We start from the raw sequence: 22170 nt of genomic DNA, 5'->3' as shown, positions 1-22170 counted from the left end.
GAAATGGGAGCGTATTACTATGGATTTTGTTACTAGCTTGCCTATGACTCCTTCGAAAAAAAAATTCAGTTTGGGTGATTGTTGACAGACTTACAAAGTCAGCTCACTTCATTCCTGTGTGAGTAAATTATACTTTGGACAAGCTGGCAAGATTGTATATTTCAGAGATTGTTAGATTGCATGGTGTTCCATTGTCTATTATTTCTGATCGAGATCCGAGATTTACTTCGAGATTTTGGAAGGCGCTACATACGGCTTTGGGAACAAGATTGGATTATAGCACATCCTTTCACCCACAAACTGATGGTCAATCTGAGAGAGTGATTCAGATACTTGAGGATATGTTGCGGGGTTGCGTAATCGATTTTCATGGTAGCTGGGAGAAATTTTGCCTTTGGCTGAATTTGCTTACAATAACAGTTATCAGACCAGCATTCGTATGGCACCCTATGAAGCACTCTATGGGCGTAAATGTCGCACTCCGATCTGTTGGACTGAGTTGCGTGATAGGAAAACGTTGGGACCTGAGTTAGTGCGAGAGACGGAGGACACAGTCAGATTTATACGTGACCGTTTGAAAGAGGCATTTGATAGGCAGAAGTCTTATGCAGATCAGAGAAGGAAAGATATACAATTTGAGGTTGGTGATCAGGTCTTCTTAAAAGTTTCACCGTGGAAGAAAGTATTGAGATTCGGGCGTAAGGGTAAATTGAGTCCACGATTTATTGGGCCGTATCGTATTCTGAAGAAAGTTGGACCTGTTGCTTATCAGCTTGAGTTGCCTTCCCACCTCAGTCGTATTCATGATGTTTTTTCATGTGTCTATGTTAAGGCGATACCGTCCAGATCCAGGTCACATTATTCAGGTTGAAGAAGTAGAGCTGAGACCGGATTTGTCATATGAGGAGGAGCACATTCAGATTTTAGAAAGAGATGAAAGAGTTCTTCGGAATAGGCGAATTCCAATGGTCAAAGTTCAGTGGAGTAATCGAGGCCCCTCAGAAGCTACTTGGGAGACATTGGAGTCAATAGAGGCTCAGTTTCCTCAACTATTCTCATAAGGTAAATTTCGAGGACGAAATTTCTTGTAGAGGGGGAGAATTGTAACAACCCGGAATAAAATTTAGAGAAAAAAAAATTTAATTAAGTAATTTGGAAAAATTTGAGGATTAAATCTGAAGTTTTCAAAATTGTAGGCCATTTTAGAAGTTAAAGGAAATTCAGGGACCAAGCCCTGCATTACTCCTTTTAGTGTCGGCAGAAAATTTAATATAAACGTATGAATGGTTTTCTGTTTTCAAAACAGAAAACAATTGTGAAATTCCTCCTCCCGCACTCTACTTCAAAGCCGATTCCGACGCCGTTCGACGTCCAATCGTAAAATTGAAACCACCGTTGTGTTCATCATCAAGAGAGGAACAAACCCTTCAAATTAATTGAAGTGAAACGCTGCCAAACGTCGGGAATTTTCAGTCAAAGCATCGTCGTTTTTTTAGCTCTATCGTCGGGAAAAACTTAAATTCACCGCCGATCGTTGTTCCGTTTACGACACCTCCTGCACCATCGTGTTCCTTGTGTCGTTGCGAGTCCGCCGGTGTCAACCTTGTTCGTCGTCGACGGCGGCGCGTGAGGAGGTGGAGCAGTCAAAGGTTCGGCCGAGTTGAAATGCGAGCTCTCCGCCGTTCAAAAATTTGAACCGATCGTTGTAAGTATCTCGAAATCGCTCAAAATAATTTTTAGAAATTTTTCCGGGAATTTTCCGACACCGTGGCACTGTTCACGCGCCGCACGCGTCACCGCAGGGAGAGTGAGCTGCTGGAAAACCGGTTTGACCAGTTTTGAACCGGTTTGACCGGTTCGAACCGGTTTGACCGGTCTGAACCGGTTTGACCGGTCTGAACCGGGTTGACCCGACCCGACTGTTGACCCGACCCGACTGTTGACCCGGCCCGACCGTTGACTGTTGACCGTGACCGTTGACCGTTGACTTTCTTTGACTAAAACTTAAAATGGCTTTGACCGACCCTTAAACGACCGTAAATCTTTTCCGAGTATACCTATCCTAATAGTTTTCGACGTGCCAAATCCATTTCCGCAGTCCGTTTCGCCAAATTCAAACCCGAATGTCTCTAAATCTACGGTCAAAGTGGTTGACTTTGACTTTGACCAAGAATCTGAATTTCTGAAAAGTCATACTTTATATTTTTCGACGTCCTGATTCCGTTTCCGCAATCCGTTTGTCCAAATTCAGACTCGAAATACCCCAAATTGATAGTCAAACTCGAAAAATACTTATATACTTAAGAAGACTAGCTTTGAACAATTAAATAGGATTTGGGACTGATAGATTATTATTGTTTGAAGGTACAAGAGACTCTCCGGATCGTTCGATAGCTCGACCCAGCTCTTCTAGATCAGTTAAACCACGTGTGCCAGTATTCATCCGTTCGAAAATTGTAGCAGAGCGTGGTGAAACCAGCAATCAGTAAATTTGCTATTTGAACCTATTGTCGAGGTGTGTTCCCTGCTTATTATTGAACTGTTTTATTGGTTTTAATATGTGGTACACCGAATTCATTGGCTATTGTTTTATGGATGCACCAATTTAATGTGACAATTTATGGAATATGGCTGCTATCTAATTTTTGTTTTGAAATGGTATATGATTACCATGTTTTTGGATTGATGGAATTTATGTCACGGTGCAATTGAATTTTGGAATTGAAATACGATGGAATAGCTCTGATCAAGCTAACTGGGCCTAATGTGACTCTTGAGGGCCCCAAGATGTTTCATTAGGTCGGCTTTCCTTTGCTGTGTGCTTAGGGTAAGCTATATGGACTCATTGACTTGGGCTTAAGGATACAAGCTTCAGAGCCTATCCTTAAGTCGGCTTTCTTTTTGCTATGTGCATAAAGTAAGCTATATGGAAAATAATTTTGGCAACTACTGATGGTGTACCAGAAAAGGGTTTAAACTATGATTTTCAAAAAGTTAAACACTTTTACGAATTTGTGAGATTACTGGACTATGATTTGTACCTATTGTGATTTTATGGAAATGTTGGGACACACTGAGCCTAGCTCACCTTTTGAAAATGTTTTCCTCTTTCAGATACTGTTGGTTAGATACCTTGGTACGAGCACTTGGAGGATCAACATATCTCTTGAAGTAAATCAAATTGTAATGTTGTTATCTGGCAAGTTGACTTTATTTTGGTGACATGGACCTTATTTTAAAATATCGGATTTTATAATGATAACTCTTTTGCTAATACTGCTCGGTTTATTGTGATATTGAATTTGAAGATGTGTTTTAAATTAAATTATTATTTATTGGTACTATATTTACGAGTTGGATTTTGATAGTATAATTTGTTTATAATTTCATGTTATTTATAATGTGATTTTATATTGATGGAATAACGGTTTCGAAAAATGTCTTTAATAATCATAATGTGATCCACTAGACTTAGTCGAAACGCATAGGCCGGGTCTAGGGGGTTACATTGATAAATTTATAATTATAATTTTTTGCTAAAAAGAATTTAAAGGATTTTAAGTTAGATTTATAGAGTTCAAGGTATTTTTTTTTGGAGAAAATGACATTGGATTCGTGTTTAAGAGACCAAAAGGGAGTGAAGTGGACATTTTAGGTTCAATGATCATCGACAACGGCGATTGATGACGGTCAAGAGATAATCACCAACAAAGATTTTGATCGGATTTAAAATTTAAATTGATATTTTATATAAAGTTCAAGAGTTAAAATTGATAATTCGTTTAAAATTTAAGGGTAAGAATAATATTTTATCTAAACTTTATAGGTCAGAATAAAAATTAACCTCTTTTGCTGATATATTACATCACCAGACCTACGTCATTTATCGTCTTAAAAATCAAAATATTATAAATCATAACATAAAGGATCAAAAATACACAAAATAAACAAAAATGGACCATTTTGATAGTTTACGCAAATCTTAATTTCTGTGTTGTTCGTACTAGTATTGATCGAAGATGCGCCATGTGCCTTCTACCTTTAACAACTTTAATATGGAGAATAGTTTAGTTAAATGATACAGAGTTACCAAGAGATAAAGTTTTTTTTTTGGGGTGAAATTCAAAGAAATATTCAATATCTACAAAAATGTGTGATTCAACCATTCAAAGGCTTCCAAGTCAACCATAAGGTCACATGATGTGTAGTATTTTTAGCTAAACCCACGTGACGCCATAATATATATATTTTGAAATGGTAAACAAAAGTGATGCTGCAGTCCTATGGGATCCTTAAAAAGATTATCCGTCCTTGTGTTTTCACTTTGGTATTATAATAAAAGAAGCACTCAATGTTTATCAATGTTTCAAATGCACCCTTACATTTAAATAAGATATTATAAAACATTATTATATATTTTTTGATTCATTGTATTTTATTTATACTATTAAAAATACAATTATGATTTAAAATATTTAATGTCTCATTTTTTTTGAATAGTCTATGTGATTACAAGATAATATTTGTTTAAGATTTTTATGAATAATTGACAACACACACTTGCAACACAACTCATAAAACCCAAAACCTATAAGGAGAACAATACTTCCTTCAACTACTAAGATCACTTGATGAGTTTAAAATCTCATTTTATGAAATTAACCATAATACTAATATTTTTAATGTATGTCTCAAATGTGAATTTTTAATACATTTTAGAAATGTAATAAATTTTTTCTAATTAAAATCACATTAATAAATAACAGAAAAATAACCCAAAACCTGTAAAGAGTGAAAAGGGGATAAAAAAATTAGAATCTTTTATGAAATTCCTCAATTGATGAGAATTGTTTACTTTTTAGTTCAAACTATAAAAAGAGCCATCAACAGGGTATTTCCGTAATATCACCCCATTCCCGGAGCCCTTTATATATATATATAAAACCTCCTCTTGTCTTCTTACATCAAATCCCCTTCCCCCCATTCTGGTTCCATTCCATCACCTCTCTGCTTCAAACTCGTCGGGGACTTAGGCTCCCGGCGATTTACTTTCAAGAATTCTCTTTAATATATCCTTTTTGATCCTATAGTTTGAGTTTAGTTTTTGTTTTGAAGTCGAAGAGCGATGGTGTCGGAGCTGATATACCGAGGCCACGAGACCCAGCCTGCTTCGGATTCATATTCACCTAAGCCGGACAAACCATGGGCCTCCGTCACACGCGCCGCCCGTTACATGCTCCGTGAGCAGCGCCTTCTCTTCGTGCTCGTCGGCATTGCCATAGCGACTCTGATCTTCACCATCTCTCCAACCTCACGTGCTCCGCTCGCTCCCCACTCTACCACCCCGATCCCTGATTCCGTCACCTACTTCCCCATCGAGACCCAGAAAAAGTTCTCCTACCAGAACCGTCTAGGGTTCGGGTCGGGCAATCCGACCGGTAAGATTCCGTTGGGGCTGAAACGGAAGGGTATGAGAATTGTCGTAACGGGTGGAGCCGGGTTCGTGGGGTCACACCTCGTGGACCGTTTGATAGCGAGAGGAGACAGCGTGATGGTGGTTGATAATTTCTTCACCGGGAGGAAGGAGAACGTCATGCACCATTTCGGGAACCCGAACTTCGAGCTTATCCGACACGACGTCGTTGAACCTCTACTCTTGGAAGTTGATCAGATCTACCATCTCGCTTGCCCTGCTTCTCCAGTTCATTACAAATTCAATCCCGTCAAAACTATCATATCCTTTTTCATCATTTACTCTATAAATTCCCACATGTTTTTACATTGTTTGTTCATCGTTTATATCTGTGTCCCCCTTAATTTAAATGTCGTTTTTACAAGACAAATGTGGTGGGAACGCTGAATATGTTAGGTCTGGCAAAAAGAGTTGGTGCAAGGTTCCTTTTAACTAGTACCAGTGAAGTCTACGGAGATCCTCTGCAACATCCTCAGAAGGAAACTTACTGGGGCAACGTTAACCCCATCGGTTAGTTTTCGGAAAATTTTGATTTCCTTAAAATCTGTGCTGTCGTGGTTTTGAAGTTGTAAGAGTATTGCTGGCATCGGCGCTGTAGAAGTTTTTAGATATTGTCGAGCATTTCACGCGAAACCCGTGATCAGTGGCATTTCTCTTTATCCTACGACACAATGACACGTTTTGCATATCTATTATCACTTTGCAAAGCAGTGTAAACTAAAAGAAGGGGTAAAAGACATCATTTTCCTTTTTTTGCTGCTGGATCTGTGAGAAATAAAAACTGACGATATGCTGATGGTGCTGTGCTTGTGATTGAAATTTGGTGTTTAGTGTCAATTTGGTTGTAGGCGTTCGTTTTTGCTTAAATTCTAGAAAAGCTTTTGAACTTAATTGTTAATCTTCCTTTCTGGAACCAACCAGATAAATTGATTTGAATGTTCAATGACAGGTGTCCGGAGCTGTTACGATGAGGGAAAGCGTACTGCCGAGACGTTGACAATGGACTATCACAGAGGAGCCGGAGTTGAGGTTAGGATTGCCCGGATTTTCAATACTTACGGACCTCGTATGTGCATTGATGATGGCCGTGTCGTTAGCAACTTCGTTGCTCAGGTACTCTTTCTATTCTTTTTAGTCATTTTCTTAAAATAAAATTGTTTGATCGTGTTGTTTATTCGAGTAATTGGATAATGTTTGCAGGCTTTAAGGAAGGAGCCATTGACAGTGTATGGCGATGGGAAGCAAACGAGGAGTTTCCAATATGTATCTGATCTGGTAAATGATGTTATAGTGTTGTGTTCTAGTTGGAATTCTCGATGAAACTTACTTCAGAAGTGGAAAACTAGGCACCGCACTTGATTTCTAAAGTACATCTTGACATTACATGACAAAAAGGGGAAATCTTCAAATAGTTTTGCAATTTACCTAGGGTTCTGAATTTTTCATTTAGGGAGTGTAGAAACTATTTGAGGAAACATACACAATGTGACTAGTACCGAATGAATGACCTGTGTGGACCAGCGAATTTCATTGCCCTATAGTTTTGTACGAGGCATGCATCGTTGCCTTTCCATCGTCAATGGAACTTACAGTTCTTCCGGTCCGTATTGAACAGATCTCGCTTGCATAACATGTCGGTGTCTCGGTGCTATCTTGAGATTCTTTTTCTTTGCTGCATTATTTTATATGATTGGCCAGCAGTTTAGAATAAATATGTAGTTGGAACTTGCTGCTTGATTGTACTACGTTATCTTATTTGGGGCAGGCTTTTCCTCCATGTATTATTATAGTGTTCTGTAGATGGATTTGTGGGGTATATGCTGTGCAATGTTTGTCTGATATCAACACTGTCCCCTCCTCCCTGGGATATATGCTAGATCCGAACCGATAAAGTTCGGCATTATCTGGTTAAAACTAAGAATCTGGGTCGAAACAGGTGGAAGGTCTGATGCGTTTGATGGAAGGAGAACACGTCGGACCTTTTAATCTTGGAAATCCAGGTGAATTCACCATGCTTGAGCTTGCTGAGGTGAGTATATTTTTTTCCCGTCTAAACTTTATATCTTGGTTATGAACTGAATTATTCACTACATTCTATGGAAACTTGGATTGCCGATGCGTATTTACATTACAGGTGGTACAAGAAACGATTGACCCGAATGCAAAGATAGAGTTCAGACCAAACACAGAGGATGACCCGCACAAGAGGAAGCCTGATATCGAAACAGCCAAAGAGTTGCTCGGTTGGGAACCCAAGGTATCGCTCCGAAAGGGTCTCCCTCTAATGGTTTCGGACTTCCGGCAACGCATCTTTGGTGATCACAAGGAGGGAAGCACCACCAACAATACCTCGTCGGTTTAAGATAGAAGATACACTCTCTCATAGAAACACCGATAGGAAAATATAATCAATGGGAAAGAAATTCCCCCCTCTTTTCTCCATTGGAAAAATTGATATTATAGTTATGAGGAAACAGCAGGAATTGCGATGGATTTTTTTTACATTTATTTGTTTGCTGTCTTTGTAGTTTCCATGTCGCTTCTCCCTTTAATAAAGTGAGCATTCCGGATCTTAAAAAGTTTTAACATTTGATCTCATTTTCCTTTTAAATTCAAGCTGCTTGATTATGTTTAGAATCTGCACAAATCCACAAAGGACGTGACTATATATAATAAACGATGTTGCCAAATGCCAAGTAGAAAAGTGTGGTTGGTGCCAAAAACCCTCAATGTTTGCTTGTTTTCAATTGCACCCTTCAGAAAAAAAATGTTGATTGTCAGTTGATCATGGGTTGTCCATCCAAAAAGGACTTATTTGAATTTTCTTTTTTAAGATTTAGATTCCCAAACAGAACTTTAAGGGTATAGTTGAAAAAGTGACAAACATTGAAGGTTTTTCTTTTTGCCATTATGCCTTTTTCTTCTATAGCTTTGGACTTGGAGTTTGGATTTGATGTTGGGTCACAAGACTACTAAATCCAGTTCCAGATGAGTTCTTTCTATGGGTTGAATAATGGCAATAATCCATTTCAATTGTTTTTCTGTTTTCTCCCAAAACACACACAGTCAAAGCCCAAAACCCACTCCTAAGAGTATCTCAGAAAACCCTAGGAATCAATATATTTGTTAAGACTGCTCGTCCATCCATGGTATTCGGAATCCTCGAAAATACAGTGGCAGCTAAGGTACTCTGTCTATCTCTGCATTCCGCTTTGTTTACCTTCCTTCTCTTCTTTTTGAATTGATTCAGTGAAAACGCAGTGATTTGGTGTGAAGATGAGTCGTGGAGCAGCAGCGGGACCCAAGGGGAAGAAGAAGGGAGCGTCCTTCACCATCGACTGTTCTAAGCCGGTTGAAGATAAGATCATGGACATATCCTCACTGGAAAAGTTCCTGCAGGAAAGGATCAAGGTCGGTGGCAAAGCAGGTGCTCTTGGCGATTCCGTCACTGTCACCCGCGATAAGAGCAAAATCACTGTTACCTCTGACTCCAACTTCTCCAAGCGGTACTTTTCATCTTATCTTTTGTTCTATTATTCATTATGAAACATCTGTGAATGTTTTAGCTTGAAAACGTTTTGAATATTAAGCTTGGATAACGGAACTTTTTAATTTCATGTTCAAGGTTGGATTGTTTTGAATGTTAAACCCAATTGAACTGAATATTTTGAGAAATGGGTTTTCTGTTTAAAATATAACTTGAACTGAATCTTGTTTATCTGCTTCGTGTTATGGTAGAACAGTTGTAACTTGAAATCTTAAGGTCGATGATGACAATTCTTAAGGCTTGTTTCTCAAAACATTCGCAGTGGCCGCCTGAGAGCTTTCGCCTTTGCCAGGCTTGAGAGCTTATGCTGTTCTATTCCTTCCTTGGATGTCTGAGACCTTAAAATTCATTCTAGTTTTTTCCTTTTTTGTTGCTTTTGTCTTGATACTAAAATATTCAAGCCTTTTAGCTGACGGTTTCTTCAACCTTCTTATTGGTATTTAGGTATCTTAAGTACTTGACTAAGAAGTACTTGAAGAAGCACAATGTCCGGGATTGGCTTCGAGTAATTGCTTCCAACAAGGATCGCAATGTTTACGAACTACGATACTTCAATATTGCTGAGAACGAGGGTGAGGAGGAAGACTGAAGACGGCTTCAGCTTTTTCTCTAGTCACCTATTTGGTGTATTTGTTATGATGAACCTCGTTTATCTATTTCAGTTGTCAAATCCTTGAACTTTATTTTATTGTTTTTTCAATCCCTACTCTGATTTTCAGTGAAGTTTTGGTTGCTACTAGTAAAACATTAAGTTGATGTATTGGTCTATTAGATGTTATAAAAAGGATACGCATGTTTCTCCAAGGAGTCGCTTATAAGTTATAACTTACACGAGCTCTTAATTGTTCTTCCATTATGTTTTTTTAACCATCTATGGTTCGTAATATCGAGCAGTACTCCCTGCTGCTTGTCTCTGCAAGTTTTAGTTTAAGTTCGAACTTTAAAATTGAGAGAGGAGTTTAGTCAAATCAGGCCGTGGAGAGCACAGAACCTCCAATGGAATATCCTTGGACAAAGCTGCTTGTCCAGTACCAGGGGTCATATCCACAGTGTCTGACCCTACATTTTCCCAGTGAAAGCATTGTATAGCTGCACCAAGTGCCAACAGAACTAACCGCAAGCCCATGGTAGCTCCTGGACAAGCTCTCCTCCCGAGTCCGAATGGAAGAAATTTCGATCCTTCTTTCGAAATGCCTTCAAACCTTTCAGGCTTGAACTTGGTTGGCTCGTCCCATATGCTAGGATCATTGTGTATGGCCCAAACATTGACTATCAGCAGTGTGCCTTTAGGTACCTCATATCCACCCACCGTACAATCTTCAGATGAGTAATGAGGCATTAGAAACGGCCCTGGGGGATATAATCTGAGTGTCTCATTTACAACACAACGAAGATAAGGAAGGTTGGCAAGATCAGAGTCATTTAGCGGGTGATTGTACCCGACATGGCTATCGATCTCTGCTCTCACTTTCTCCAAAGCCTTTGGATGATTCAAGAGGAGTGACATTGCCCATTCCAGTGTAGCTGATGTCGTTTCAGTTCCTGCGACAAACATCATCTGGTGCATGATGATATTAGATACACTGAAAACTGGTTACGAAAGTTAATTTTGAAACTTCAAACACAAAGGTCAATATTGTCAGCTTAACTAGCGAAGCATTATGAGCCATTGACTTTTTGTGATCTAATAATTGTTGAAGGTGGAGTTTTGCATAAAGTGGGTCTCCTTTTGACTCTTGAGATTAGTATAAAATAATGCAGTTGTAAAATTGTCTACTTTTGCATACTTGTATAATTAATGCAGTTATAACCCATGAGAAAACATTACCAAAACGGACATAAAAGATATAAACTTCACAATTTAGGGAATACTTACGCAAGCTTTCTACAAATTATGTCATATCATCATTTTAAGTGATGTAGTACATGTCGCATCATCGCTTTAGGTAATAGGATACATTAAACATTATCATCTTGAATATCATGACAGATATAATATCAATAAACTAAGTATATATAAAAATGTCACATCAATAATATAATAGTCAACTAACCGATTCTATTAATATGAATCATTTTAACTAAAAGTTGAACGTGGAGAATAAAAGTGTTATAGATATAAAGGCTAAAATAATCGTTTTGACAAATGTGGAGGTTAATTTTAACGTCGTACCTATGAGAAACATTAAGGTTGAAGTGCAGAACAAAGAGAAGAGTAGCAGCTTATTACTACGAGACAGAGAACCGAAATTGAAATCGTGTTTTTGTAGATGAGAAATAACTAGTTACCTGTGCGGTGCCCTTGATGACTTGATCAGAAAAGAACTGAGGGTCTTGTTCTTGAAAAGACAAAAGCTTTTGGATGAATGAAGGATTTGGAATGGCAAGGGTTGTATTTAATCTAATTCCATTCACTAATTTCTGCAGGTATTCATCTCTCCTCCTATGCATTTCTTTCAACCCCTTTTCGATCCCTTGGAAACCAATCCACTTCAGAACCGGGAAGAAATCACACATGTTCATCACCGAGCTCGGAAAAAACAAACTCTTAAATTCATGGAATACCATCTTTTCTTCCTCCTTGTCACTAGCCGCGGCCGCCTCCCCCACCACCCTCAGCATGACTTTCGTCGTCAAAAGACCGAACAAGTATTTCAAGTCCACCTTTCCTCCGCCGGCCGAGGCTTCAAACAAGTGACGAACCAAGTGGCCGACTTCATCTTCACGTATGGAAGAAAACTTCTGAACGCTGGTCGAAGATAACATTTCAACGACGGTGACACGGCGGAGGTTCCGCCAAAGAGGTCCGTGAGGCGCCCAGACGTAAGAACGGCCATCGTACATTAAGATATCACCGGCCATAGTTGGAGGCCGGTTTGCGAATATCATATCGTTCGTGCTAAAGCATTCCTCAACAGCAGAAGGAGAAGATACAACAAGGACACGCATGGAACCTAGTTTGAGATATAAAATGGGGCCATACTTTGATGACAAGGTAGCCAATGATTTGTAGAGCGGGATTTTGAGAAGGTGAAAGTGGCCAATAAATGGCAGAGACAAGGGACTCGGGGGTGAGTTGCGTTTTCTCCGAGTTAAAAGCTTGATGGTGAGGAAAATGAAGAAGACGAAGCAAAAGTACAGGTAGAGATTTTCCATGGAAAATACAGAAAGAAAATCGGTGGAGGAAATAAGTGATGAAGAAAGCCCTGCACTTAGTGAAATTTATAGAAGGATCGACTAGCTGCATTATTGAGCAATGCATGAATGCTGAATCTCGATGGTCATGGCATTATCTTGGACTGATTCACCTTTAAGACCAGGGGCGGCTTCCGGGGACTTGACCCCTTAAATGATGCAAATTTGTTTCTTTAAAAATTAAGTATAAATTAATACAATGGTAAAATTGCATTTTATCTTCAAAAGATTTATATATAATTCAGTATTACCCTATAAAAACTCAACCAAGTTTAGAAATTTGAAAATGTTGATTCGATGATTAACCAGCTGTAAGCCAGGAAATTTTATAGGGTAAAAGGTATAAATGAATCGGATTTGAATGAATAAAATTGTTTTCATGTTCATTTATTTTTTTTCAAGATGTTCATATTCGTTTGTTTATTTTCAAAGGTGTTCGTGATCGGTTCTTTTAATGTTAAAGAACATATTCTTTTAACGTTTGCGAACATATTCGGTTAACGTTCATGAACATGTTCGTTTAATAATAAACCAACAACCAAAGGAAAATAATGAAATTACACCACTAGTCCTTAAGCTCCTTTAGGCTTTATAATTTGAACTCCAAAGTTCACTATGTGTTCAATTTAATTCATACCTTCACTAATATTTAAAATATAAAAAAAAACAAAAGGAAAAGGAGAAACAAACAAATAATCTAATAAACGAGCTTATTTGTGAACAAAAACAAACCGAACATATCTCTATCGTGTTTATTCATTTACTGAATGGACATAAAAATTTTGTTCATCGAACGTTTACGTTCCTAGGAAAAACCCATAAGAAAATTTGTAAGAGTATTAATACTATTTTTTTGTTAAAGAGGTTCATAAATATGTATATATATTAGGCCTAATCTTAGCAATAATCGTATGAGAGATGAAACGGGTCCAAAATTTTGAAATGGACTTTTGAAGGAGCAAAATATAAATTTACAACTGAATTATATAATTATTTTATTATTTCTTGAGGGATCCGATTACAGATTTTTTGTGTGTGGCCAAACCACGGTGGTCCCTGCTTCATAGGGTTTAAGCTTCTTAATTAAAGGCATGCCAAGCATTTTCAAAATTTGTAATTATTTAGGGATAGTAAGAAATAGTCATTATTCAGATATTTACACAGTCAATTCGCTTTTTGAGAACTCGGATCAAATTTTACAGATTTGGATTACTTGTGGATTTAGACATTTCAATTATTTTCTAAAATAACTTTAAAGTGATGGGAAATTAATATCCGAATATTTGTTATTTATAGTTATTTTATTTTTATAAATAATACATTTGAACTTGAATTAATGTTTATTTTAAATATATACTAAATGAGGATATTTAGTGATTTTGAAAACCAAATGAATAATTTAATTATTAAAATTTAGATAATAATATTTGGATTTAGGTTTGAGAAGGTGATAATAAAGGTTGCGAGGCTTATTAGTATATGTATTAAATTCAATAAGTAAGGAGTTGAAAGTCGGAGATATTTGAACTGTTAAAGATATTTTCAATATTTTTCTAGAGGAATTATTTAGTATTCTTGTCGATCGAGAAGTTAAATTTGGTGTCGAGTTTTTTTCTTGGTATGGCTGTAATGTCTATTGTACTGTATCGCATGGCATTGAATGGTTCATTTGTCTGAGTATTTTGTCTTGGGGCTATTTGTGAATAAGAAAGATAATGCTATGAGATTGTGTATTGATTGCTTGAGGTGGAGCATGATGCTAAATGTTCTGCTTTAAGTTTGGAATGGATGGTATTGCCGTCTTGCTTAATGTTCATAGTATTTTAATTGTGTTTGATCCAGACTTTGGAACGGATATTGTCTCCTGTGGTTTTGTGAAAGATATGGCCATTGATGAAGCTTCAGGAGAGGTCAATTCTATGTTGGAAGATTTCCATAAAATACCCTAAAAAGAGTGGGGGGGGGGGAAACACATTTCAACTTCACGTTGCAGGTTTCCTTCCACTTGGAGCTTACGACACCAGCATGTCCAATCAAGGACATGGTAAATCATATAACCACCATTGTTTGACCAACAACTGACATATATTTGGAATGGTAGACCTTTTGTTTCATATATTAAACTGAAAACTGATCAGTAAAACCTATGGTCCACTTTTGAAACGTAGTACTTATTCTGGTTAGTCTGATGATGCTTTTGGTATTTTCCTTCTTACTTTCTGTTAATAATCTGCATGAAAAAGCAAAAGAAGTAAATAGTAAAAGTATCAACTAGACGGAAGGAGCCTTAGTTTTCCTTTTCCTTTCTTGCTTGTCCATTGTACGCATTTTTTTGTGTGGACATATCTGCACTATGAAGACTATTTTCACGTGATGCATCTTCGATGATCAATAATGTTATGTCTACCGTCACATGCATTTGCAAATGGAAATAGACATGGTCTTCCGGTTGGTCTGTAAAGAATTTCAAATAATGTGGTGGTTTCAAGTTGCAAGGTAAAATTTTCCTTAACACATGCCCACAAAAACTCACCAGAAAAGGATCGATCCTTTGAGCTCAACGGAAGAACATGAACCAATTGCAGAGTTGATGGTGGAACAAGTGAAGGAAGAAACTGAAGAAGAATATGAACCAATTGCCACATTGAGGAGATTACTGCAGCCTTGTTGGCTCACAACCAGCGGAAGCATAATGTAGGGGAAAGCTCTCAAGCCGATAGCTTATATGTCAAGGGTAATCGAGACCGTGGACGGAAGCCAGAGAAGGCAGGGTCTGGTAAACGGAATTCCAGATCCAAATCTAGAGATAAGAAGACAATTCACTGTTACAAGTGCAATGAGGCGGGACATATGAAGCGAGACTGTCCGAAGTTGAAAAAGCAAACTGATGAGAAGCATGATGATTCATCCAAGTCTGTGAATGTGGTCGAGGATGACAATTCTGATTGCAGTGAGGGTGATATGCTCCCTATTTCAACGACTCAATTGACGAATGTTTGGATTCTTGATTCTGGATGTTCTTATCACATCACGCCAAATAGGGAATGGTTTTCGACCTACAGGTCGGTTAATTCTGGTTCTGTTTATTTGGGTGATGATCGATGTTGCAATATTGTTGGTATTGGTGATGTCAGAATTAAGATGTATGATGGCTCTGTTCGGACGTTGAGTGGTGTTCGACATATCCCATATTTGAAGAAGAATTTGATTTCTTTGGGCACTTTGCACAAGAATGGTTTTTCCCTAAGGCTGATGAGGATAGGGAAACCATTCGGATTGTTAAAGGAGCTTGGACTGTGATAAAAGGAAAGATGACTGCATGAAATATTTACAGATTGTTAGGGAGTACCATTGTAGGTGGAGTTCATTCTGTTGAGTCCTGTGATGATACTACAAAACCGTGACATATGCGTCTTGCTCATCTTAGTGAACGTGGTATGACAGAATTACACGAAAGAAATTTGTTGCATGGTGTCAAAAGTTGTAAGCTCGATTTTTGCAAGTATTATGTTCTTGGTAAATAGACTAAAGTCCGTTTCAAGACTGCGAAGCACACAACTCAAGGGATTCTTGATTATGTGTATTCTGATGTATGAGGGGCCTTCCACGACATCGTCTTTGGGTGGATCTAGGTATTATGTTACTTTTATTGACGATTTTTCACGGAAAGTTTGGGTGTATTTTTTGAAATAGAAGTCTGACGTTTTTGAGAAGTTCAAGCGGTGGAAAGCTGAGGTAGAAAACCAAACAGGACGAAAAATCAAGTGTTTGCGGTCTGACAATGGTACATAGTACACAGATTCACAGTTTCTACACTTCTGTAAGGAGCATAGGATTAAGAGACATTTTACAGTGCGTAAGACACCACAACAAAATGGTGTTGCGGAACGGATGAACAGGTCGTTGAATGAAAGAGCCAGATGTTTGCGGTTGAATGCGGGCTTCCACACACTTCAATCCGAGCAGTACTTGCATTGGTGGCTAGTTGGGATTTGCATTTAGAGCAGATGGATGTTAAAACTATTTTTTTGCACGGTGATTTAGAGGAGTAGATCTACATGCGACAGCCTGAAGGTTTCACTCAACCTGGAAACGAGCATTTAGTTTGCAGATTGAAGAAATCTTTATACGGGTTGAAACAGTCTCCGAGACAGTGGTATAAACGGTTTGACTCCTATAAGATCAAGATTGGCTATAACCGATGTGAGTCTGATTGTTGTGTCTATGTTAAGAGCCTTGATGATGGTTCTTTTATTTTTTTGTTACTATATGTTGATGATATGTTAATTGTTGCGAAGAACATGGATGATGTTATCGGTTTGAAAACTTTATTGAGTCAGGAATTTGATATGAAAGATTTAGGTGCTGCAAAGAAAATTCTTGGAATGGAAATTTGCAGGGAATGAGACTCAAGGAAACTGTGGTTATCTCAACGGGGTTATGTTGAGAAAATGCTAGAAAGGTTTGCGATGAGCAGCGCAAAACCAATGAGCACTCCATTGGCGAATCACTTTAAACTCTCATCAGAACAGTGCCCTAAGACAGATAAGGAAGCTGAAGTTATGGAAAAGGTTCCATATTCTAATGTTGTTGGCTGCTTGATGTATGCAATGGTATGTACTCGTCCTAATTTAGCTCATGTTGTTAGTCAAGTTTGTAAGTACATTTCTAAACCTGGTAAGCAACATTGGGAAGCAGTCAAGTGGATCTTTCGGTACTTAAAGGGTATTGTGGGACATGGAATTGTTTTTGGTAGTCAGCGGGATAATCTTTTGGTTGTAGGATATGTGAATTCAGACTATGCATGTGACTTTGATAATAGAAGATCTACGACAGGGTATGTGTTTACTCTTGGTGGAGGGCCTATTTGTTGGAAGTCTATTGTTCAATCTGTTGTGGCACTATCTACAACTGAAGCTGAATACATGGCAGCGGCTGAAGCTGCAAAAGAAGCTTTATGGATTACTGGTTTAGTGAAGGAGTTGGGTGTTCAGCAAGGTGGAGTTCAGTTGCTTTATGACAATCAAAGTGCTATTCACTTGGCTTAGAATCAGGTGTATCGTGCTAGACCTAAACATATTGATGTAAGGTTCCACAAGATCAGAGAGTTGGTTGCATCTGGAGAGGTTTTGTTTAAGAAGATACATACTGATAAGAATACCGCTGATATGTTCACCAAGCCAGTTACGACAGACAAGTTCAAGCATTGCTTGGACTTATTGAATGTTTCGAGTTGTTAAAGAAGTAAGGTAACCCAACTCACATTGAAGTTTCCAAGAGGCAGGATATTCGCCAAGGTGGAGATTTGTTAGGTGTGGCTCATAAATATACCGGTAAAGAGGACAGGAGATGTAACCTAAACCTATGAGACATTGAATAAAACTTCTAGCTCCGTCTAGGCACCGAGGACGTAAGCACATTGTCGAACCTCGTTAAAATTCTTGTGTTCTTTCGTTTTCTTTACCCGATTCTTCAACACGTTCAATAATAGTAAATGTCAGATAACTTGAAACTGTTTATACAACAACAATGCATTTGACAACTCCATGGGGTTTCTAAAATGGATCATATTGCTCCGATGTATTCCGTTTTTCAAACATATAAACAAAAACTGCAATAGTTATACATTATTTTAGGGGAAAAGGGTACTTGACGGCATACCTATTTGCAGTTTTCTTTAGTTCCTCAAACATGAATCATGGAGATAGGCATCCCATTGCTAGCCATGGAAATATTTTGCAAGAAAAGTTAGCACCATATATGCTCCCCTGGCTACCATCCTTGCTCCCCTTGTATGGTTGTGCTCGACACTCAGCTGCAAATTTGCTAAGCCTCTGCAATGCTTCATTCTCCCCTCCAGCCATAGTAGCACTAACAGTAACAGATTGCCTACCGTCCTACATGTAAACAAACAATACTTAATTCTCAATGCCTTTAAAGAACCATAATCAAAACCAAAAAATAAAAATCATTAGGATAGTTTCCAAAAGAACACTCTCCAATTAATCATCCTTGAAACAACCATAAGGCACAATTATCATTGCTAATTGAATCCAGTTTAAATGACTTGCATCGACTAGCATTAATTAGCTGCAACTTCTAAATCAAAACATCTTATAAACTCTCAACATTGAAGACTAAACATTGAATCCGTGTGAAGCGTTTGAGATTGATTCACATAGGTGGGGTAAATGTCCTCCATCAGCTTGTCACTCCACGCCTCCGGCATGCGCTTCCTTGCAGTGCAATCTGCACGGTACAACTCCATGATCTTCTCAGCAAGATCCAGCTCATCCATCAGCTCGTACTCTGAAGCAGGGACATGCTCGGCCCTGATCTCTTTCAGCTCGCGCTTCTCCTCCTCCTCATCAAGCTTGATGAGTCTGCAGTACTCCTAGATCGTGGAGTGCTTAGCACGACACTCCTTCATTCTAATCGCCTGATCATTGACTTGGGCCTCCAGCAAATTGACAAAACCCCAGTGTGGGTTGGGAGGTCCCTCCTCTCCATCTTCTGGACACGGCGGACCTCAGCGAGCCAATTATCCCCTTCAGCAGACTTCAGCCACAGACAGAACTTGTAAAACTGCTTCGGCGTGTAAGCAGCTGGCGTCGTAAAGAAGTTCAGGGCGGCGCCTTTCTGGATCATCTTCTCCCTGACTTTACCATCTAGCTCATCCGCTAGAGCCTTCGCCACCTCCATGAAGTGAGAGGAGGTGATGTAGGATGTCCCCAGAGCAGCAGAATTCCAGGTATGGATAGCAAAACCATGGGGGGAGAGAGGGGGAAGCAGCTTAGCGAGTTCCGCATCTTGGTTGACGGAAGTGCGAGGGATGAACGTCTCTGTTTGGCTTGGAATGGCTATATTGCTGTGATTTGGAAAGCAAGGAATCAGAGGTTTTTTGCTGGGAGAGTGACCACTGCTGCAGAGATGGTGGATCGTGTAAAGGAAATGGTGAAGTTGAAGCTGCGGGGTAAGCAAGTTGATAGGGAGTCTTGTAAATAGAGATATATGTACAGCTTGGCAGCTGGTATAATTTTTTTCTGAGTTGGTTTGTTTTGCTTGTTGATGTAGTTACTGTGTTGCAATTTGACTGCTTTTGGAATATGAATGATACATTCATCTAAAAAAAATCTGGATTCCCTGCAAATTCGATGGTCTTACGTCATAGATCAGCACTGTTATGGAATTTCAGACAGTCATAGTGAGGTATTTGCACGTAAGCAAAACCAAAGCAATGGTCTTAAAGTGAGACAGTAAAAAAATCTTTTTCATATTCAAAGTTATAAGAATGATGACATAAAGGGAAAAATAAACGAGTTAATGTTGTTGGAAAAAAAAAATTCACTAGATAATATGTTATAACAATTAATTGTTGAGATAGGTTGAAATCTACAATTCGAACGTAGGTCGCCAGGCGCTCCAGGCGACCAAAGAGGTCGCCATGCCGTCCCCTCGAGCTGTGGTGAGCTGCTGCACTTTGTATGCGTGTAGGTCGCCATGCACGCCCAGCATCCTACTGAAATGGAGGTCGCCATGTATGCCGGGTGATCTTATAGGTTGCCATGTGATCCCGGCGACCAAACTGGCGAGATTCCTGCCGCATGCTCCCCGTTGCAAGCCGCTTCTCCCATGCAACTTTAGTAATTGCATTATTGCAGCATCATTTTCGCTGCTTCATGCAACAATTATTGATGCATTATTGTAGATGTTGGAGGCCCGTGATTTCTACAATTATTGCCCAATTAATTGAAGCAGTCGGGGCTTAATTTTTATATATATGATATGATATGGGGTTAATGAAGCATAAAAGAAAGAAAGGTAGAAGAGTGCCGAGAGAAAGGAAACTGTTGAAGAAGAAAGGGAGGCAAACATCGTGAGGTAATTTTTTTATTTTATTTAAATTAGTTTAGTATTTTAAATTATTAGTTTGTTAGTTTAGGGTAAAACAAAAATTTAGTTAATTAATTTGTTAGTTTAAGTTATATTATTGTTAGTTTAAGTTATATCATACATAAATAAAAAATTATTTAATTAGTTTGTTTGATAGTTATATATTAAAAAAAATAATTAATTAGTTTGTTTGTTAGTCGTTAGTTATTTATAAAAAATATTTAATTAGTTTGTAGTTAGTTAAATAGTTAAGTTATATTTGTTTGTTGAATTTATATTATATAAAAAATTTAGTTAATTACTTTATTAGTAGTTTAAGTTATATTATAATTAAAAAATAGTTTATTAGTTTAAGTTATATAAAAAGAATAGTTTATTAGTTGATTAAAGGCACATTTAAATTATATTTTAAAAAATTTAGTTTGTTAGTTTATTTTATTAGTTTATTATATTATAAGTTATTATATAAATATTTTTTTGTTAATTTATATTAGATTATATTAAATGATTTTATAAATATTGTTGTTTAATTTTTTGTACAGATTCATTCCAATGACTAACAAAATTTAACTGTTAAGACTTGACAATGCACATATTTCAACTCATTTGGGAATAATGGTGTTATTCTTATTTAGTAAAATAAAATATTTGTTTAATGAATTATTATTATTAAATATTTGAATATTAATTTCGCTCACCAATAGCGAATGCAATTGGGAAGATATTTCGCTAACCATCTTACGCAACTGCTATCAAGAGTACATGTTTATACTAACCATACAACCACGTACCATCTACTTGGATCATATGTTTGCAAAATGGAAATCATTCAATACATGCCTTGAATGCCCAAAATAGTCTATGAAATATTTTCTTCTCTGGCACAAGTTGATCTTCTTCGTCATATGCGGGCATGGTTTGAGACTTCACTATGGTTCCTGGGATAAATCGCTTCATTGCTTGTAGCAAATGTGGTAGCTCATTATACGATGTATCCCAATCTCCATACGTCAGCTTCATTGCTTTCATATTCGCATTCCACACCTTACCATATTTTACTTGATATCCAAATTGGTTTTGAATAAATGCAGCTAACACTGAACATGTAACATCCGCAATACCGGGTTAGTGACCAAATTGTAAAGTTTCAGAATTTGGTGACTAAAATATAAGAATGAAATAGTTCAATGATTATTGGATATATATGATGAAGGTTAATTAGTAATTATTAAAGGAAATTAAGGGTTAAATGGTCATTTGACCAGAAAGATTTTTATCCTTCTTTTAAAGGTGATATAAACGTGGGAAGGGTGAGAAGAAAAGAAAGTTCTGGAGCTGGGTCATTTCCTTCCTCCTCTCTTCCCGTATGCTCCATGGCAAAGGTAAGTTTAATTTCAGTTGGTTAATTCTTGAGTTTTAAGCTTAGTTTTGATTCTTTGGGTATTAAATAAGCTTAAGGAAAGCTTATATGAGATTTAAACAATAAGATAAAGGAATTATGAAGGAATTTGCAATATGAGTTTTAAGATGAAATTTTGATATGGTATGGTTGTTGAAGTTTTATGGATGAATTTGACTTGTCATCAATCTAATTAAGAAGTATGAAGTGTTAGAATATGAATTAGAACACATTGAAAATTTGGTATGATTCTTGAATCTCATATGGAAGATAGGATTTTGAGGTTTAAGATGAAATAAATGAATATAGATTGGTTTAAGTATGTGTACTAGAGTTAAGAATGAAAAGGGGATGATATATGAAGTGTTTGAGAGGAAATGAAGTAATTTTCGAGTTAAAAATATGATTTCTGGGCAAGGGGAATCGGTACACATTCAAGGGGAACCGATACCCCTTCAAACGAACATGGAATTCCAGAATGCCAGAGGGGAACCGATACCCCCACAGGAGGGAACCGATTCCCCCTAAAGGAAAAATGTGAATATTGGTTTAATAAGTTCGTTTAAGTTGCTAGTATCCAACTACAAGGTGTAGGTATCTAATGATTGCCTCAAAATGTACATTTATGTAGATTCTACGCTTAAAGCAATTCCGGAACATTTG

The 22170-nt window shown here is 37.7% G+C and overlaps 3 protein-coding genes and 1 non-coding gene across 4 annotated transcripts; 3 read left to right on the top strand and 1 right to left on the bottom strand.

The window, feature by feature from the left end:
* Positions 1 to 4967: 4967 nt before the first annotated feature.
* Positions 4968 to 8007, top strand: LOC120141262 (UDP-glucuronic acid decarboxylase 2-like). Its single transcript, XM_039156190.1, has 6 exons — positions 4968 to 5734; positions 5836 to 5983; positions 6423 to 6586; positions 6674 to 6748; positions 7410 to 7502; positions 7608 to 8007. The coding sequence occupies exons 1-6, from the start codon at positions 5126 to 5128 to the stop codon at positions 7833 to 7835; spliced, it is 1317 nt and encodes a 438-aa protein (XP_039012121.1). The 5' UTR covers positions 4968 to 5125; the 3' UTR covers positions 7836 to 8007.
* A 587-nt stretch (positions 8008 to 8594) lies between these two features.
* On the top strand, positions 8595 to 9726 carry LOC120141208 (60S ribosomal protein L22-2). Its single transcript, XM_039156139.1, has 3 exons — positions 8595 to 8658; positions 8735 to 8979; positions 9465 to 9726. The coding sequence occupies exons 2-3, from the start codon at positions 8750 to 8752 to the stop codon at positions 9607 to 9609; spliced, it is 375 nt and encodes a 124-aa protein (XP_039012070.1). The 5' UTR covers positions 8595 to 8658; positions 8735 to 8749; the 3' UTR covers positions 9610 to 9726.
* On the top strand, positions 9236 to 9359 carry LOC120141320. The gene has a single exon (XR_005517763.1). It is a non-coding gene; the product is annotated as a small nucleolar RNA SNORD14 (small nucleolar RNA).
* A 213-nt stretch (positions 9727 to 9939) lies between the features above and the next one.
* Positions 9940 to 12176, bottom strand: LOC120141207 (cytochrome P450 81C13-like). The gene is made up of 2 exons (XM_039156138.1): positions 11310 to 12176; positions 9940 to 10578 (listed from the first exon to the last, which is right to left on the bottom strand). Exons 1-2 carry the CDS (start codon positions 12174 to 12176, stop codon positions 9961 to 9963), a joined length of 1485 nt encoding a protein of 494 aa, XP_039012069.1. The 3' UTR covers positions 9940 to 9960.
* Between the last annotated feature and the right edge of the window lie 9994 nt (positions 12177 to 22170).

The sequence above is a fragment of the Hibiscus syriacus genome, unplaced genomic scaffold, assembly GCF_006381635.1.
Source record: "Hibiscus syriacus cultivar Baekdansim isolate YM2019G1 unplaced genomic scaffold, ASM638163v2 tig00110794_pilon, whole genome shotgun sequence".
NCBI lineage: Eukaryota > Viridiplantae > Streptophyta > Magnoliopsida > Malvales > Malvaceae > Hibiscus > Hibiscus syriacus.
This window is presented reverse-complemented; position numbering and strand designations above follow the sequence as displayed.

Bases quoted from the DNA above. Each gene is read 5' to 3' on its own strand.
- LOC120141207 (XM_039156138.1), bottom strand. From the start codon at position 12,176: ATGGAAAATCTCTACCTGTACTTTTGCTTCGTCTTCTTCATTTTCCTC. The intron at 10,579-11,309 runs GTAACTAGTTAT...ATCATGCACCAG, and splicing joins TCATCAAGGGCACCGCACAG to ATGATGTTTGTCGCAGGAAC.
- LOC120141208 (XM_039156139.1), top strand. From the start codon at position 8,750: ATGAGTCGTGGAGCAGCAGCGGGACCCAAGGGGAAGAAGAAGGGAGCG. The intron at 8,980-9,464 runs GTACTTTTCATC...ATTGGTATTTAG, and splicing joins GACTCCAACTTCTCCAAGCG to GTATCTTAAGTACTTGACTA.
- LOC120141262 (XM_039156190.1), top strand. From the start codon at position 5,126: ATGGTGTCGGAGCTGATATACCGAGGCCACGAGACCCAGCCTGCTTCG. The intron at 6,587-6,673 runs GTACTCTTTCTA...TAATGTTTGCAG, and splicing joins TTAGCAACTTCGTTGCTCAG to GCTTTAAGGAAGGAGCCATT. The intron at 6,749-7,409 runs GTAAATGATGTT...GGGTCGAAACAG, and splicing joins TCCAATATGTATCTGATCTG to GTGGAAGGTCTGATGCGTTT.